Consider the following 19,669-nt stretch of genomic DNA (forward strand, 5'->3'; position numbering starts at 1 on the left):
TTCATGCATACAGCGTCACACACACACACACACACACACAGTCATACAAACTCATGCAAGTAAATAAACACGTGTAATAATAATAATTGCAAAAAGACTCCGCCTCACTTTGAACACATGGCTGTCTAGCACTGACAAGCACAGAAAGTTGTTCATGGTCGAATTTAGGTGGTGCTTACTATAAAATCACTCAGATGTTGCAGTGTGTGTGAAATGTCGATGGTAAAATGTTGGGATGCAAATCAATTTTTCTCACCCCAAACTGCCTAAAGGGTAGATAAAGTATTGCGATCAAAGTTGGGAACAGGTCATCACCCATAGTGCAAGACTTTGCTGGAGGTGCCGGCCAGTGCAATTAGAAAAGAAAAAAGATAATAAAAGCTATGAGAAGAAGCAGAGCTGCCCCTGCAATGCCTGTATCCCTTGAAAACTCGAAGGAAACCACAGAAAATCATTATAAACAATTGGTATATCCGGTGACATGATAACATTAGTGTATTTCCACCCATGGCTTTCAAAGATGCAGTCATCAGTGAGAAGATATACCAATGAAAGACAGCAACATGGCAAATGCAGGGAACAAGGAATACGTAAGACTTACACGGGGCTAAGAGTATGAGGACCTAAGTTCAAATCCCCAGAACCCATGAAAAAGGCCAGATGTGGCCACATGCAAGTTCCAGTTTTACTGAGAGACCCTATCTCAAGAGAATAAAAGGAGCCAGGCAGTGGTGGTGCATGCCTTTGGGAGGCAGAGGCAGGTAGGTCTCTGTGAGTTCCAGGCATATATATATATAATAATCTTTCTTTGCTTACTACAGTGTTAGAAACACATTGTTCTCTGTGTGTTTTCTGGGAGAAAGCACATATTCCTGGCACTTTCAGCACAACAGTAAAGATTTAATCTCAAGCTAGAGACATGTCTCAGCTGTTAAGAGTCCTTGCTCTTAGAGAGGACCTGGGTTCAATTCCCAGCACTCACATGGCAGCTTACAGCTGTCTCAAGTCTCAAAGTATCCAGAGCATTCTTTTGACCTCCGCAGGCACCAGGCACATCCGTGGTGCACAGACACACATGCAATAAGTAAATCTAAAATGAGAAAAAAGATCTAGTTTCCACATCCATCTCTATACCTGCAGAAGGAGCATGCCCACAATTATTCTCTGCCACGCCATGATGGCAAAGACTGGCAAATGGTCTAATCACCCATCAGTGTGCCGGTGTGGCTGCCACATGACATACATGTAGGCAAGGGAGTCTGCCACTCAGGAGGAAACAGAAGGGGAAGCTATTGCTATTTGGTGATGTCCAAGGTATACAATCTAGAAAGAAGGCAAGACGCAGAGAGGACAAGATGTCTGCGTAAAGAGGGCATCCACGTGCAAGAGCTCCTTCACACCGGGCAGCAGCATATCCTAATAAACCCAGCACAAGCCGTACATGTGATAGGCTCTGCTGCATGCTACACTTCAGTCTCTTTGGTGGTCACATGGCGCAGGCTGCTGCAGCTGTTGACCTGCTTCACCAGGGAGTGCTGTGTGCAACTGTGAACAAAATTCCAAGCATGAACTAAAATTCACATTGAGCATGTGAAGTTAAAAAAAAAACCTCACCCCCCCCCAACTTATTTATTTGTTTACTTTGAGTGGTGTGGGCATCCATGCCATGGTATGAGGGCAGAGAACAGCTCCCAGGAATCACATTTCTCTCCTTCTACCATCCGGGTTCCAGGGGTTGAATTCAAGTTGTCAGGTTTGGAAGAAAAGCCCCTTTACCTGCCGAGCCTTCTTGTCAGCCCATACATGAAAAAACTTGAGTTGAGTTTCTATAAGAAGAAAACTCTGCATGTGTGACTCTCTCTCTCTCGTGTGTGTGTGTGTGTGTGTGTGTGTGTGTGTGTGTGTGTGTAAATCTTGGGGAAGACACTGATCATGCCGGTTGTCCCCATGGAGGACTTGAGTAGCTTCGCTTTTGGGGTTTCAGCTGCATGAAGGATCAGTGTCTGGAGACCAGGGCTTGCATGTGAGCAGACAGGGTTCCGGGTGGTGGAACTCCTGAAAGTGGATCCTCGTGGGGAAGGCAATGCAAAGAGGGAAGATCCAGAGCGGGCACAAGAAGTGCCTGCAACCGAGCCTGCAGACTTGAGTTAGGATCCTGGTACCCACACAATGGAAGGAGAGAACCAATTCCTGCGAGTCTGACCAAGTGGGCTAACCGGACCTGGGACTGTGGGTCCCTTCCTCTCTTGTATGAGACCTGGATGAGATACGGCAGGAGATAGAGCTAACACGCAGGAGCCAGCAGACTGGCACTCCCCTCCTCCAGGCTGGAGTCTAGCCCTGGCTTGGTCCACACCCCCACTGCCCCGAGGGAAGGCAGGAAGGAGGCCCAGATGGCAGGCGTGGCCCAGGCCCCCAGCCAGACTCACCCAGCTGTCGCTTTGGAGAGGCCCCTAACCAGCCCTCCTCCACTCCCTTGAACAATTGGGAACCAGCCAGCCTGGCCCCAGCTGTTCTTACTCAGCGGTCCAGGGTGCCCACACACCCACACTTCTGGGCTTTGTCTCTCTCAGGAGGAGGAACGCAGATTCCTGGATGTCAGAGACTGCAAGACCTTGGAGGACAACCACTCAACAGCTCACTCTTCAGATGAGGGTCCTGAAGCCTGGAAGGGACAAAGGACTTGCCCAAGGCTCCAAAAAACCTGACAGAGGAGACAAGCTTCCTGACTGCCACTCAAGCTCTGGATCTTGGGACCTTGCCAGGGTGTGGGGCCCTTGCCCGCCATGCTGCCCTTCCACAAGACTTCATCTAGGCAGTTCTGCTCGTCCTTGGGTTATTGAGTGATGTCCTGTCTGAGATTCTGTTTCAGGGGCCTTTAACCCAGGTGGATCCACACACTCCTCACTGAGGCCCTTGAGATTTCTGAGGAAAACTGAAGTTATATTTTCTTAAACCTGGCCCTTAAATCTGACAATTCTTTGTTTATAAATATACTGAGCCCAGTATTTGGCAGGCCCAGTAATCCAGTAATACTTTCTTTAATAGACAGCATGAGATAGCCAGGTCATAGTCTGCTATGGCCTCAAAATACTGCGTATGCTACCTGCTATTATCCCTTCCTTCCTTCCTTCCTTCCTTCCTTCCTTCCTTCCTTCCTTCCTTCCTTCCTTTCTCCCTCCCTCCTTCCCTCCCTCCCTCCTTCCTTTCTTCCTCTGGTTAGCAGAGGTAGGGATTGGACTCACAAACACTAGGCAAACACTTTACTACTGAGCTATGACCCTGCCTCTTTTTTTTTTTTTTTAAGATTTATTTATTATGTTCTGCCTGCATGTTTGCCAGAAGAGGACACCAGATCTCACTATAGATGGTTGTAAGCCAACATGTGGTTGCTGGGAATTGAACTTAGGACCTCTGGAAGAGCAGGTAGTGAGTGCTCTTAACCTCTGAGCTATCTCTCCAGCCCCCAGTTTGAAGCAGTACAGTTAAAGCTGCACCCTACCTGTTCCCAGGGCTGGTACACACGTAACAGCTGTTGTAATGGAACCTGTTTCTTCTCTTTATGTGATTCATGCCCTTATCAAGTTTGCTCTATGGAGGGATCTGCAACGTTTTTTTAGAATGCCCGAGGGTCTATGCCTGATTCTCACTGGACGAGGATGGCACCTCATACGGCAGGTCCCTGGAATGCTCCTGTCACCTGGGTGCCTCTCTTAGTAAAGGTCAGGAGACGCAAGTGAGTTCATAAAGCATTAGGACTCGAGTTCAAGCCCCATTGCCCACATGATCCCACGTGATCACTAGGTGTGGTGCTGTGATCCTATGATCCCAGGGCTGGAGAGGCAGAAATAGGAGACTCCTTGTGTCTTGCGACCTAGACAGTTGAGCCTGAGCATCAGCGTAAGAGTCAACGAGAGATCCTGTCTCAAAAATCAACAATGACGACAACAAAGGATGGAAAACAGTCGAGTAAGATACCTGATATCAACCTCTGACATACATGCACACGTGTGTGCACACACATGTGCGTAGTGCAACCTCTACCAAGTCTCTCACCCTCGCAGGTTCCTTGGTGTTTCCACACGTAGATTGCAGTTTTAAACACACCCTCCTCCCCCGTGCTCCCATCTTCCTCCTCCTGTGTTCACCTGAAGACTTACTTGGAAATTTAGGCACAGGTTGCTTAGCAACTAAAATCAAGGTCTTTGATGAGTACAACTTGGGTGGGGTTGGGGGGGGAGAGAAGAAGCAGGAACCCTCTGGGAGCTGATGCCGCAAGAGCCAGCATTTATTCTGAGACTGTGGATGCAGTGACCCATTCTTCTCCCCCACAAGTCAAGACAACTTTAAAAGCCTTGGGATGGAAATGGGGACAGGGATGAGGAGGGACATCCAGAAATGGAAAGTGCCCCAGGGCTAGCCCAGGCCCCAGGAGTTCTCAGGGGAGGCACACAGGCAGCCATTGTTCACTGACAGAGAAGGAACAGTGTCTTGCTGAGGCCTCTGGATCTCACTGGACCCTGAGAAGATGTTTCGTCCCCTCCCCTCCCTACTCTTGCACATCCTAAGTCGCTTTTGTTCCTCTCTGGGAGGCAGAACTGAAAACGCAGAGGCTCAGGTGGAGGGGAGCTGTGTGTGCATGCACATTCTCGGTCCCCCTCGCCCAGGGGGCTTGGGAATGGCTACCCCACATGGCCCATTTCACTGCCATCCGGAATTTCATCAGCAGCTCCTTTTGGGCTCTTGACCTTGTCCCAGTGGAAGAAGCTGTTGTCATCTCTGACACCTTCGTTCTAAGATCTCTTGAGAAGTGACCAAAGGCAGCATTCCTGGGAAGGGGCCAGAGGGTGTCCCGGCACACCACACACATTTGGTCACAACCCATCTCTTAGGGGTCAGAATTTTTCCCAGTTGTGAGGGCCCTTGACAGATGACCATCTGGTCCCCCTCTGACTTTCGTATCTGTCTCAACCTAGGATTGAGACTCTGAGGTGCATGGGGGAGGACCCTGTGACATCAGGCCAGCTCAGAACACAGACTCTCCAGCTCAGGTCAGTTTCAGGGAGGGTTGGTCTCCATCTGCACCAGCTAGGCTCTGAGGGGCCCTGGCCCCACCCCTTTCTCTCCCACCCACCTGGAGTCTATCTTACAATACAACTGAAGCTCTGGCCTGACAACTGCGCACCCAGAGGCTGTGGTAAAATTAAAGCTAGCACTTCGGTGCCTTATCCCACGTATGCAGGCAGGGGTACCAGCAGGCCCCCCAGAGCCTCCATCCCCGGCACCCAGCCACAGCAGCCATGACCTTGAGGCCGTCATACCCTCCCTGCAATTCCCCTTTAGACTTGTGTGTGTGCTTCTCCTCTGGACAGGTGAGCGCTCACAGACAGGGGTCCTAGGGAACTGTCTCAGGAAGACAGTCCTCCCCTTTGCTGGCTGCAGGCTTTAGAGGCCATTGCTGGAGAGAGGTGAGGGGGGGGGGCAGTCAGCAGGAGCCCTTTACATCCCTGTAGCTCCTGGCCGTTGAGTGCACGCTGTGTGGCGACTATGTGCCAGGCATCTTATGTAACACCTTATTCAACCATCACAACACCCTGAGAGACAAGGACCGTTAGAGTTTCACACACAGGGAAACTGAGGTAAAGCGGCTAGGGTTGTACAACTAGAGGTTGGGACTATGATCCCCAAATGCCTCAGAAAGTGGCGGGGGGGTGGGGGAGCAGATCAGACTAACAAGGGGCGTTGTGGTGCAGACCTGAGGCCTGGGCAGAGGGAGCACCCATTCACAGCCTGATTCGGTACAGCAGGTTCACGGCCCAGGAAACCCAGTGCTATCGTTTCTAGATGCTGGCTTTGTGGGGAATGGAAGCCCCTATTGCACCAGGGGCTAGCTCTGCAGACTGGACTCCCCTGAAAATCCACCAGCTGTGTTGCATCCCTGGCTTAGAGACCCCCAAATCCAGAAAGTACCATGTCTCATAGCTGTGAAAGAAAATGAATTGGAGACACTTGCATTTCTGAGCAAGGGCTTATCTTCTTCGCCCTTTTTTTTTTCTTCAAAAATAAGCATATATTCTTCCAAATAAGGAAAAACCACAAAGCAAGACTGTCAATCTCAGGTCTCAGACAAATGGAATGAAGTTGGGACTTCTGGTACATTCTCTCTCTCTCTCTCTCCCCCTCCCCCAAAAAACTCCCCTTTCTCAAAGTCATCTACTGTACTCAGTCTGTCACCGGCTTTGAGATGCAAATTGCACCAAGTGGAAGGCGGTCTGCAGAACAAAGATGACTGAGGAAAGATGGGAAAAATAGATTTGGGAAAGCTCTCTGAATTCCCTAGGAGAAGGGGGAGGAAGGGGGGGGGGAAGAGGGATGTCTAAGTGGGAAGGAGTTCAGAGCTGATTTCAGGGGAGGGTGGAGCAGCAGGAAGGCTGATCTCACTGTAGTCCTTAGGCTGGGCATCCCAGCATGCTATGAGCTGTGAAGCTGCCTGGCTCAGTGATTTTTGGATCGAACTCCATAGTAAAGGCTGCTGCTAGGTCAGCAGACTTCTGTAAGGGGAGAGAGGGACCGTGCATCTAGGACAAGTCTCGGGTCAGCCCAAGGTGCCAGGTGTGAACCCACCCAGAGCTGGTCTCTCGCCACTGTGCAAACTAGACATACCCTCACCACCAAGGCAGCCAACAAGACTGTGAACTCTTAAGGATAAGGGCTTGGTCTTGTTTACTTCAATCCCTGGTGTGGGAATTAGTTTTTCCTTTGTTTTTGGCAGGGTCTTATTATGTAGACTTGGCTGGTCTGGAGCTCACTTTCTAGACCAGGTTGGCCCCAGATTCACAGAGATCTGTCTGCCTTGAGTGCTGGGATTAAAATCCTGCACTACCATCCCCTGGGCAGGAGCTGTGACTGAAAGAGAGTGGGCGCTGCATCAGCATTTGTTGGTGGTTCTTAGATGGAGGGATGAATGAGTGAGTAGATAGATGGGTGGGTGGATGGATGGGTGGGTAGATAGATGGATGGATGGATGGGTGGGTAGATAGATGGGTGGATGAATGGGTGGGTAGATGGGTGGATGGATGGGTGGGTGGATAGATGGGTTGGTAGGTGGATAGATGGGTGGATGGATGGGTGGGTGGATGAATGGATAGATGGTATTACCATATGGTGAATGGAGAAGCAGGCAAGTGCTCTAGGAGGGGAGACATAGACTATCTGTAGCTAGGTTTTGGGCTGGCAAAGGTCTCACAAGAGTTGGCATTTGAGATGGGTCTTGAGAGGGAGCAGCTGTCTTTGTCTGCTGTCCAGCACTGACTTGCAACACTGGCGAGGACAAGTTTAAATAGAATGGTGTTTGTTAGCAGGGGACAGAAGGTGAGAGCTTCAGAGAATTCTATAGAACATGGAGTCCATCCTGATCAGTTTGTGGATAGAAAACCCAGGGCATCAGAAAGGTAAGTTACTCCAGAGATCACACAGCAGCTGAATAGCAATGTCAGAGATTGGGACAGGGTCTCAGTCACCATCCTGAACAACTTCTCCAGAGCTCTGCTGTTCTCAGACTGCCTGGTGGATTTGTGCTTCCTCCAGAGATCAGAGACAAACAAAAGGTAAGAGGTGGCCATGGAGCCAGGCACAGTGTGCTATGTCTGTAATCTCAGCACTTGGGAGGTAGAGAGAGATAGGAGTACCAGGTTACAGAGCTGGCTCTAACCTAACTCTGGCTAGTGAAACCCAGGTCACAGGTCGTGGGATGTGTTTCCCTGATACCCAAGACCAGAAGGAAGCAACGTCTCTGCAGGCTGAGCCATGGCAGGATGGGCAGGAGGCAGGGAAGCTGTGAGTTTGACCCCACCCAGGGGTGAATAGCAGCTGAGAATATGACAGCCAGAGACTCCAGTGTACGGAGGGTGCAATCACACCTCATCACTTTTCCCCACTAGTGGGAGCACTAGATACTTGAACTCAAATGCTCATCCACCTCATAAGAGGTGATGCTGAGCCAGATGCATGACCCACACGGTAATACCCACCCCCTAGATCCACCTGTGGGATACCCATGGGGCCTTTTGAAGATCAGACCTGGTGGCACCTGGATCCAAGATCCCCAGCATGGTACTGAGGTCCCCAGGCCTTGCACTGTGGCTAAAGGAATGAAATTAACTTGTCTGGGCTTCCTCTCCAGGACCCCTTCCCCGTCTCTCTTTGACCAGGGGCACCTTCACGTCATTCCTCCACCTGGTCTCCTCACCTCTGGCCAGGACATGGTAAAGTCTCCCCAGAGTAAGAGTGACAGGGACATTTATATTCTGTATTATAAATCACATCTGTACATCATATTGCGAGAAGGAACCTGCACACACACATTGTGAACAGCTCAGGAGGAATGCGACTCAGTGGCCTCTGTTCTGGTATAGAATATACAAGCTGGTGATGTCATGGAAAGGTGTATTGAGATTTGGGAACCAGAGTCGTCTGGCTTCCCCAACTGCTGGCTCTCAGGATAGACAGCAGCACAGTTTAAAGTCACTTCCTGTTTCTGATCAGTGGCTTCCTGTAGAGTCAGGCAGCATGAGCTCTGTATTCCAATCACGGGAACAGAAGCGCCTGCAGAAGTGTCCCTTTCTGACCGTCTGTGAAGTACCCAGCCGTGCATCCGGGAGAGCTGGGGCTTTAGGTTCTAGCTGTGCTACTCGCGTGCTGCAGCCTGGGGGAAACGGATCCCTTTGTGCTTCTGTCTCCTTCTCTGTAAAATGGGGAAACAATTGCATTTTCCCAGGGTGTTACACTCTCAAAAAGTTCCCAGGTGACGACTGCTCAGCTCCCTCATGGCCATGGGAAGGAGCTAGACACTTGACGTCCAGGTTAGGGACCACTTAGTGTTTGGCAAGGACCTGTGCTTCCAGTCCTGGTCTTCTCTGGGTTTGGTTCAGCCCTGGGGAGTGCAGCAAGAAAGGGGAACGGCACTGGGTGGCCGGATGGCTAATGAGGTTCTGGGCACAGTGCCTAGGTTCTGCAATATTCATAAGGCCACGGCAGCTGTGCCAGGCAATCAGGGTGCTGACTGCTTGCCCATCTGCAACTTAACATTCCGCTCCTTAGAGGCGGGAGCTGGTAGCTGCATGCTAACTAGGAAAACATCAGGCGCTGACCACCACAGCAGAGGCTGAGCAAGAACCCAGGAAGCCTGGCCACTCCTCCAAACCCACCCAGAGCCAAAAGGACCTGGACATCAGTATCACAGCACTGCCGGGCGTGGATGCAGAACTGGGAGAACTGGCTTTAGTCAACTTCTACCCTGGCCTGGAAGCTGACCTCAGGCCTAGCTCCTGTGGTCTCCTGCAGCCTCAGTTTCCCCACATGGAAGATGGAGGTGGCTCCCTGAATCTCAAAGTATTAAGTAAGATTGAGTTCATTCCTGCCATTACAAATGTCTGCAGATTTTGTCGACAGGGCCTGTCTTTGTCCTTTGTGAAGGTCTCCTGTAGTCCAGGGTGGCCTCAAACCTGCTATGTAGCCAAGGATGACCTTGAACTTCTCCTTCTCCAAAGTGCTAGGATTAGAGACGTGCACACCCGGGGATGGACCACGGCCTCCTACATATTTCTGAACCTGCCTCTTGTAAACAAACACTCTCCCAGCTGATTTCTATTCTCCGTCCTTCATGTTGTCCCCCGCCCCCCCCCTTGATGCTTTTTCTACACAGAATGTGTTAAGTCCTCATTATAAAACAAAATCACGGAGAAAGAAGAAATTTAAAATGTAGAACTAATCACCTTTAACACTGACTAATGTTCCTTTGACCTTCTCTAGATACATAAGGGTTGTAAATGAGATCAAGTATGCATTTCCTCTCAAAACAGGACATGACACATAGTTTTCTCTCATTAATGTCCGTCTGCACGTGTGATTTCCAAAATGTGACCTGGGGTCTTTGGGGGCTCTTCAAGACCTTTCCAGGGACTGATCAGATGTCTTAGCTGGTTAGGGCACTGGCTGTCAAACCTGATATCCCCAGTTTGAATCCTGTGCCCACATGGTGTCAGGAGAGAACCAACTGTGGTAGGTTGTCCTCTGGCCTCCCCATGCATGCCACGGCACTTGCTGGCACCTCTTGTGGTGGTTTGAATAGGCTTGGCCCCCATGGACTCGTGTGTGTGTGTGTGTGTGTGTGTGTGTGTGTGTGAATGCTTGGCCTGTAGGGAGTGGCACTATTAGGATGTGTGGCCTTGTTGGAGTAGGTGTGTCCTTGTGGGAGGAAGTGTGTCATCTTGGAAGCGTGGAAGCGGGCTTTGAGGTCTCATATAGGCTCTAGTCATGTTCAATGTGGCAGTCTCCTTCTGCTGCCTGTGGATCAGTATATAGACCTCTCAGCTCTTTCTCCAGCATCATGGCAGCTGCCATGTCCCACCATGACGATACTAGACTGAACCTCTGAACTGTAAACCAGTCCCAATTAAAGGTTTTCCTTTATAAGAGCTGCTGTGGTCATGATGTCTCTTCACAGCAATAGAAACCCTACCTAAGATACCTTCCATAAATAAATAAAACATTAAGTAGAACTCAAGACCTTTTCAGGGGACCCATGGGGCCAAAACCACTTTGGGCACAGCACCCACGTTCCATCCTGCTTGTCCAGTCTTATGAGTATATGGGATTTTTAAATTGATTTTATTGAGCTCCACATTTTTCTCTGCCCCCCCCCCATCTTCCTCTCCCCTCCCCTTCAACCCTCTCCCATGGTCCCCATGCTCCCAATTTACTCAGGAGATCTTGTCTTTTTCTACTTGTATATGGGATTTTTAAAGCAGCTTCTCTTGTGATACTGCCACAGGCTGAATACAGAAGCAGATGTGAAAATCTAGCCCCTCCGTCAGGCCAGAGGAATATTAAAAGGGATTCTGAAAAGTAGAAAACAGTGCTGTTTTTCTCATTCATTTTTTAAAATTTATTTATTATGTATACAATATTCTGTCTGCATGCATGCCTGAAGAGGGCACCAGACCTCATTACAGATGGTTGTGAGCCACCATGTGGTTGCTGGGAATTGAACTCAGGACTTTTGGAAGGGGAGGCAATGCTCTTAACCACTGAGCCATCTCTCCAGCCCCTTTCTCAATCATTTTTTTTTCAGCACTGGGAACCTAACCAAGAGCCACCCATGCTAGGTGGACACTCTACCACCCAGACCTGTCCTTAAACCCTCATTAACTTTTGGGGCTCTAGAAAATACTATTTCTCACTAAAATATTATTTTTCATAAAATATCTGTGTTTTCCAGGGGTAGGTGAAATGAGTTTCCTATTACTTTAGCTCACTGATACATATTTTAAAGATTTTATTTTTAAAGACAGGGTCTCCTATAGCCCAGGATACCCTCAAACTCACTATGTAGCAGGGAATAACCTTGCTCTTCTGATCCTCCTGCCTCCTCCTCCTGAGACCTGGGAGAATCACAAGCCTGAGCCACCATATTTGGTCTACGCAGCACTGGATCTTGAGACCAAGGCTTCGTGCATGCTAGGCAAGCTCCCTACCAAGTGAGCTGCATCACCAGTCCAAGATGACGTCATGTTTGTGATGAACACGCCATAATGACAGATGTAACCCAGGTAAACGAAAACCCTTCAGGATTCTTCACCACCGAGAGATGAGGAAAATGACCTGGAGACTGCGGAACAGGGCCTGTCTGCGTGACCACAGAACCCATGAGAAGGGAACAGTGCCACCTGCTTCCTCCGTGATGGGCCTGCAGGGTTTAGGCAAAATTTCACTATTACAGCACACTTGTGAATCAGGGTACCCACTGCATGGTGGATCCTCAGGAATATGAAAAAATGAGGTTGAGAGGGTGTGTGTGTGTGTGTGTGTGTGTGTGTGCCACTGCTTCCAGGGAGGGCTACTTCTCTAATTAGAGCAAAGAATTTAGAAGCTTTTAAGCAATTTGTGATCATTGGAATAAGAATGGCCCCCATAAACTTGTTTCTTGGGGTGGAACTCTCTGGTAGGATTAGAAGGATTAGGTGTAGCCAGACTGGAGGAAGTGTGTCAGTGGGGATGTTTTTTGAGGTTTCAGAAGCTCATATTAAGTCCAGTTCTCTCACTTCACTTGTGGATCAGGATGGAGCTCTCCACTCTGCTCCAGCACCACGCTGCCTGCCAATCACGCTCCCTGCCATGATGATCATGGACTAAGCCTCTGGAACTATCAGCAAGCCCCCAATTATGCTTTCTTTTATAGGAGTTGCCCTGTGTTTCTTCAATGCAATAAAACAGTGACTAAGACACAACTTTCCACAGAAGTTTTTTTTTTTTTCTACTGATGAAAATAATAACAACAATAAACTGGAGGTTAAAAATGCTGCAGACAGGCTGGGCATGGGGGCGCACACCTTTAATCCCAGTGCTCAGGAGGCAGAGGCAAGCGGATCAATGTGAATTCAAGGTCAGCCTGGTCCCAATAGCACGTTCCTGCCCAGCCATAGCTATATGTAGTGAGACCCTGATTCAAAAAAAAAAAAAATTTTTTTTAAGTTGCAAACATTTGAGTGTGTGCCTCTGTTAGAGACAGGGTCCTGGTGTAGTTCAAGTAGGCCTTGGACATGTGATCCTCCTGCCTCTACCACCTAGTACTGGGATTCCAGATATGTGCCACCATAGCTGATATTTTCTTTCATTTTTCTTTTTTAAAGACAGGGTCTTGTCATAGTCCTGGCTGGCGGGAACTTGGTACATAACCCAAAGGCAATCATGGGATAACTCTGCTTCCTCAGTGCTGAGGCCATAAGCTTCTTCCACCATACCATCTGCTAACATTTTAAATACACCTGAAGACAATTTGCCCGAACGGCATCCTGAGGTGGAGCGCTGGCAGCTGACAGAGGTGAATAGCGTCTCCCAGCCACCTCACTCACTCTGTCTCGTCAAGAGTCCTGAACACCTGTTCCGCACATCCCGCAGTCCTGGGCACTCTCTGTTAAACGTGTATCCTCTGTGAATTGCTTGTGTACGTCTTTTGTACACTTTTCTTCTGTACTGTGCTTTCTAGACTCCCTATGTTCCAGAACACACACCTTTCATTTGTTATGTACTGAAAATGTTCTGTTCAAACACGTGGTTTCCTTTTCATTTTGTTCAGGCATCCCATTGTGGTACAGGAGTTTAGTTGTTTGCAAATATATTCTATTGTATCAATCATTTCCCGGTTGGTTTGGGGAGACGCTGCTTTGACAAATCCCGCCTTTCCACACAGCATGGTGCACACAGCATGGTGTTCTCCTGGTGCCAGTGAGGCGGCTCAGTGGATAAAGGTGCTGTGATGACCCGAGTTCCATTCCGGGGACCCAGATGGCAGAGGGAAGGGACTGACTTCTGAAAGCTGCCTTTTGATCCTACGCACGCACCATGGCAATATCCTATCCCCCACCATACACATATGTACGCATGCAAACACACGCATATAAACATACCATACACACATTACACATATACATGCACACCACATACACACATGTATACACACATACTGCATATACCACATACACACAGTGCACACATCACATTCATACACTACATACACCACATACATAAACACATACACCATACACACTACATACATACACATACACCAAACACTACACACCACACACACACACACTGCATACACATACCACACAAATACACACATATACATATACCATTTATATACACAAACACACTGCATATACCACATACATACACACATACCACACACATTGCATACATACCACACACACACTACACACACATCACACTTACACACACCACATATATACACATACTACACAGCCAAACATTACTCACATGCCACAAATACACATACTCATACCACATACTCATTCACACATACCACACACATATACACACTCACCAAACACTACATACATACCACACACACATATAAAACACACACATACATATAAACCACACGCATATACACAGACCACATACACTCACACATATACACTATTCACACACACATACACCATATACACTTATACATATTCACCACACACACACACCACATAATACACACATATACATACACCACACAATACACATATACCACATATATACACATGCCAAACACTACACACACACCACATACATCACATATACATCATATACACACCACACACACACAAACACACCCGTAACACCACTCACACATCACACATATATAGACACCACATACACACACCATACATACAACACATACACATACCACAGACCACATGCATACACACATACACACACACCAATCACTATACACACTACACACACATATACAACACACATATGCATATACCACATACACACCAAACACTACACACACCACACACACATGCATACACCATATACATACAATACACAAATACACATGCACACACACACTCATACACACATCACACACATACACACCACACACACATATACACACAACTAACACATCACAATACACACATACACATGCACCACACACAACACACGTTACACATACACACACCACTCATACATATACCTATATACACCACTCACACATACACACGCACTACATATAGAGCACACACATTTACATATATATTACACATACATGCACACACACAAAATAAATATAATTTTTTAAAAAATTATTAATTATGTATACAATATTCTGTCTGTATGTCTGCAGGCCAGAAGAGGGCACCAGAACTCATAACAGATGGTTGTGAGCCACCATGTGGTTGCTAGAAATTGAACTCAGGACCTTTGGAAGAGCAGTCAATGCTCTTAACCACTGAGCCATCTCTCCAGCCCAATAAATATAATTTTAAAATTACTATAAAAACCTTTTTAAATGCCTTTCATTCTTTCCTGCTACCTGGCACTCTTCTTTCACTCCGTCTCTTTTTCCCTTCCTTTGATAAAAACCTCACTCCTGTACCTGCTCCAACCTCCCAAGAGCTGGGATTAAGGATGTGTACCTCCTCCCAGGCTCTCTCCCCTCTCTCTTCCTCTCTGCTTTCTCCTTGCCTCTGCCCCATGTAAACATTTATATCTTGATCCCATCTAGAACTTCTGCTGTACAAGAAGGCACCGAGTGTTGGCTTTCGTAAGTCATGAGGTAGAACATGACGTGGCGCATCAGTGGGCTTGTTCCACCCGTCCCAGAGGCCCAAAAGCCTGCACAGCTGCCCAGAGCTGAGCTAGCTCCCATGGCAGAGAACTGAGGCCATCTGGTTTGGAAAGAAAGGCAAGCTGTGTTTCAGAGGCCATAAGCAAAGCTGCCAACTTCACCAAGGAAACAACAACCTACCCCTACTGCGTGGCTCACCAATGACGGTCACCAAGACACCCCTGCGGGGCAGTTCCTGGGCAACACTCAAGTCTGTTGCCACTTGAGGTACATGTGGCCAGTGCAGGGAGAGGAGTTACAACCCTGCTTTAGCAATACAGGGAAGCAAAAGAGACACATGTAAGGAAGGCCTCCTGGCTGGCAGATGTGAAAGCCTGCACCTCCAGTCTCTACATCACTGCTCCTTAGACCCTTCTGAGGTCTAGTGCTGTCCTCATGACCACTGTAGCTGACCCTATGGTGGGAAAGAGGATGTGCCCTATGCAGTCCCCAAAGCTGTGCCCCCTCTGTGGGAGGAAAGCCTGGAAATTGTCCCCCCTACCAGCCGACTGCATTTCTCGAACCAATGTTGCTTCTATGAGCACCTCCTCCTGGAGCCGGGATGAGTCAGGCCAGGAACAGGAGCTCAGGCATAAACAAGTGAAACAGACAGCAAGCCCTTTGCCTGGGGCTTGTGACCTCCCACAGTCCTCCTGGGACTGTGCCTGAATGGCTACAGCGTCAAAATCGCAGCAGTAAGCTTTGTGGGTTTTAACCTGCTGCAGTCACGTAAGCAGCCCCCGTGGTGAAAACCTCCAGGCAGGGAGTGGGCATCAGGACCCAGCAGATGGTGGCCAGCCTCCCAGTAGAGGGTGGTTCCGAAGTGTACAGTATTTTTTTGCAAATCCCAAAGTACCCATAGATGTCTCGGCTCTCCTCCCCATCTGTACCAAAAGGACACAGACAGAACGGCAGAAGTCAGGCTGGTCCTAGAGACAGTGTTCCAGTCCTCCAAGCCCATCTAGATGCAGATCTCAGGACTCTCAGGTCCAGGCCTGCCCTCCTTCAGAGTCTTAGGGGAACCAGGGACACCTACCTGCTCCAGGGGGATGACAAGAAAGGAGCCACCTCCTGCACTCTCGGTGACTATGGCCAGGAAGCGGGCATTGACTGCGCAGAAGTGGTTGTCGTGGACGTTCTTGGTGATGGGGATCCCATCAAAGCAGTGCTCCCGGTTGGCCACCTTCCCGTACACGTTCCGGAACTTGGAACTGCGGTACTGCGGTCGCCAGGACATCTGCAAGGGACCGACAGAGGCAAGTTTAGGTTGACTATTCACGAAGCAGCTGGGCAGGGCACTGGAGAGTCAGAGATGCGGCGAGCAAATGGTCCCTCAGGCTCACCTTCATGGGGGATGAGAGGTGACAGAGCCGCCAAGAGTGTGGGGCCTACGGTGCTTGCTGAGAGGGTCTCTCTGACCCAGAGCCCAGCAGGAGGATGTTCACAACTTTCCTGTTTACTGTCCACATGCCCAACTCTATTCTGGAAAGAGTACTGGGTCCTCTCACTACCAGTGACAATGACATGGGACACAGTGAGCCAGCCACGCACACGTGATGGTGTCCTGACTGCCCAAACTCATTTCACTCAGCACTGGATGTTAGGCAGACTGAGTGTCCACAAAGACAGAGGACAATGCCAGCGGCAGGGGTGGGGGCGCCACCTTATGCTCAAGGAAGGAAGTCACTACATTTCCTCATGGCCACCATCACCACAGCATTGTTACCGTCCACAGAGAGGTTAAATGGCTGGCACAAGGCCGCACGACTGAGTATGTATATGGGAAGGCACTGAGCACTGAGCCTTTTGAGTCCGGAATGAAGCCCTCAATGTGTGACCCAAAGATCACCTATATCAGAATCACTGAAGGTGGGGGCGGTCTCTGAATTCCTGCGTCATTTCTTGAAGATGCAGTTCCCCGGGTCCCAGGCTGGGTCTAGCAATCCAGTGCAGTATTTTATGAGTCAGGTCCAACACTCAGTATGCTGACCCAGTTTCCCTGCCCACCCCTAAATGACAGAGAAGCTCCCTGAAGCTTGAGAGTCTTGTTCTAGTAGGCTCTCCTCAACCCACCCTGCCCACTGTCCACGGTCTAGCCTCTGAATAGTCAGGAGACTTTACTGTTGATACATGTGGAGGATGAGTGGAGAAACCATGACATCTATGGGATGGTGCCTCTTGCAGGGAAGCCCTACCAATGTAGGCATGAGCCCAGCCAGGGCACACACGGCAGGCACTCAGCAATGGTTCTGTGTAGTGACCACAGACCTGGCTCACAAACTCTGTACTTTATCTTAGCCAAAATGTCAAAAAAGAATCTTTATACTTTTTTTTTTTGAACAGGGTCTCATATAGCCCAGGTTAGCCTGTAGTCTAGGATAACCTTACACTCTTGATCTCCTGCCGCCACCTCTTGAGTGTTGGAATTACAGGTAAGCACTACAACACATCCAGTTAGGAGACAAAAGGTTGTTTATTGGATAGGATCTTAAGGAGTACTTCTCGCTGTCCTGGAACTCGCTCTGTAGACCAGGCTGTCCTTGAACTGATCTGCCTGTCTCTGCCTCCCAAGTGCTGGGATTAAGGGCGTGTGCCACCACACTTGACTAGGAGATGAAGTTTTTAAATTTAACTGTTGTATGTTTATTTTAATTTACATTTGAAAAAAATATAACATATTCCAGACTCTTGATGTCACTGATACTTTTGTGAATGAGTGCTAATGAGGCTAAAAAAAGAAGAAAAGAAAGATCAGTTAAAAAATAAACATGGTGTGAAAAATACACTATGGGTCTGTCACCTGCTTAGCCACCTGAGTGGGAAATTATAGAAATCATGCTCTCCCTGCCAGATAGAACATTCTAGGTTCCACAGTTCCATAGGGAGGTGCTTGTTTGCCCATTCTAGCTTCTTCCAGAGCCATTCTGGTTGGGCATGCTCTTTTTTTCTGCCCAGCCACAGTTCAATCTCAGGGCCAGCCTCATAGCTGACCTCAGACCCCTTCTTGCTGCTGATATAGCCCTCAGCCCAGGGGGCCAGATTCCTCTTGGGGACAGCAGGAAGAGGGACCAAGGCCTTCTGATCAGAACTGAGTTCCAGCAGTTCTTCCTGGCCTGCCCAGCAGGGTTCCACACTCAGGAAGCCCTGTCAGGTCTCTGGGATGATGGAGGCCCAGCCCCTCCCACATCCTCAAGGGCACCCAACCCAGTACAAGTGAGAGAACTCAGAAAACCTCCATCTCCAGTGCCTCCTGTGGCTGGGGTCTGAAACCTGCTCATTTCCAGTGAGGACCACATTGTGAGACCTCCTACGGCTCCAAGGGGAGGGCGACAAGCCTAGGCTGGAAGCTACGCAGACCTAGGTTCCAGTCCCATCCTTCTGCAGATGAGCTGTGTGACTTGGACAAGACTCTGAATTTCTGTGCCCCCTCCACCTGCTCTTAGAGAAGGGAGACTAATAGTCCCTCACCTCCAAGGACATAGGCAGTCAGCGCTGAGCTGCCCAGCTCATGCCCAACACAGAGCATGCGCACCCCAGGCTCTCCTGAGTCTCCCACATCTAAATTTACCCCAGCTACTCCAGGGGAGCCCTCAGCGGTATCATCTCAGCTGACATCACCTCCACCGACGCCTCCCCACTTCCTCTCATTCCCCCTCCCCTGTTCTCTCCCACTCTCTGTCCTTTCCCTCTACTGCCCCAGCTCCCAGCTCTCAGGTGCAGTGATAGATAAGAAGTCTGTGTGACTGGCTCTTGATAGGCATGCTAACATGCTGCCTCTTTCTCCTCTTTCTAGAACATGTAGCCCAGGCTGGCCTCAATTTGATATGTAGCTCAAGATAACCTTGAATGTCTGGTCCTCCTGCCTATATCTCCCAAGTGCTGGGATTACAAGTGTAGGATACCTCCCCCAGTTTCTGCAGTGCTGGGGATCAAATCTTGAGCTTCATGCATGCTAGGCACGCACTCTACCTACCACCTGAGCTACAATCTGAGCCTCTACCTTTGCATGTCTTCATTTTCTGATATGGCCTCTCTATGTGGCTTTGGCTGGTCTTGAATTCTCCATGTTTGGCCAAACAGAGTCACTTTATAAACAAGGCTAGTTCACAGCTGAGGCTAAAAGCTGAGCTAGGCAGATCTAAAATGTGGTCCTTGCTCTCTGTAGGGTTTGGGACTCTGTATTCAGACATCCTCCAGAGTAGGAGGTCCTTCCTCTTGAAGGGTGATAATCTCTGGGAGTCTCCGAGTCAGGGCACAGCAAGGCTATGTGGCTATGGTCATGCAGACCTAGGCAGAGAAACCTTCCAAATGATGGAGGTGCCATATGTGCACGCAGGGGAGGGACATCCGTGCTGCCCAGGGAACAGAGCATCAATGCTATCTCTCTCTGGCCCTATGGTCTCATACTACAGTCTATCCTTTGGTCCCTAGGGCCAGTGGGGCTTCAAGCTGCTGCCCCAACAATGAAGGGCTTGGCTC

General features: G+C 49.1%; 1 protein-coding gene across 1 annotated transcript in view; it reads right to left on the minus strand.

Annotated features, from left to right (window-relative positions):
* The window catches only part of Coro2b (coronin 2B), a 104,521-nt gene that overhangs the window by 40,341 nt on the left and 44,511 nt on the right, over positions 1 to 19,669 (minus strand). The window contains exon 2 of the mRNA XM_050151744.1: positions 16,227 to 16,427. Within this exon, the coding sequence (XP_050007701.1) occupies positions 16,227 to 16,427 (201 nt within the window). The remainder of the gene's footprint in view (positions 1 to 16,226; positions 16,428 to 19,669) is intronic.

This window comes from Alexandromys fortis, unplaced genomic scaffold, assembly GCF_014885135.2.
Source record: "Alexandromys fortis isolate MF-2015 unplaced genomic scaffold, M_Fortis_MF-2015_v1.1 scaffold_70, whole genome shotgun sequence".
Lineage (NCBI taxonomy): Eukaryota > Metazoa > Chordata > Mammalia > Rodentia > Cricetidae > Alexandromys > Alexandromys fortis.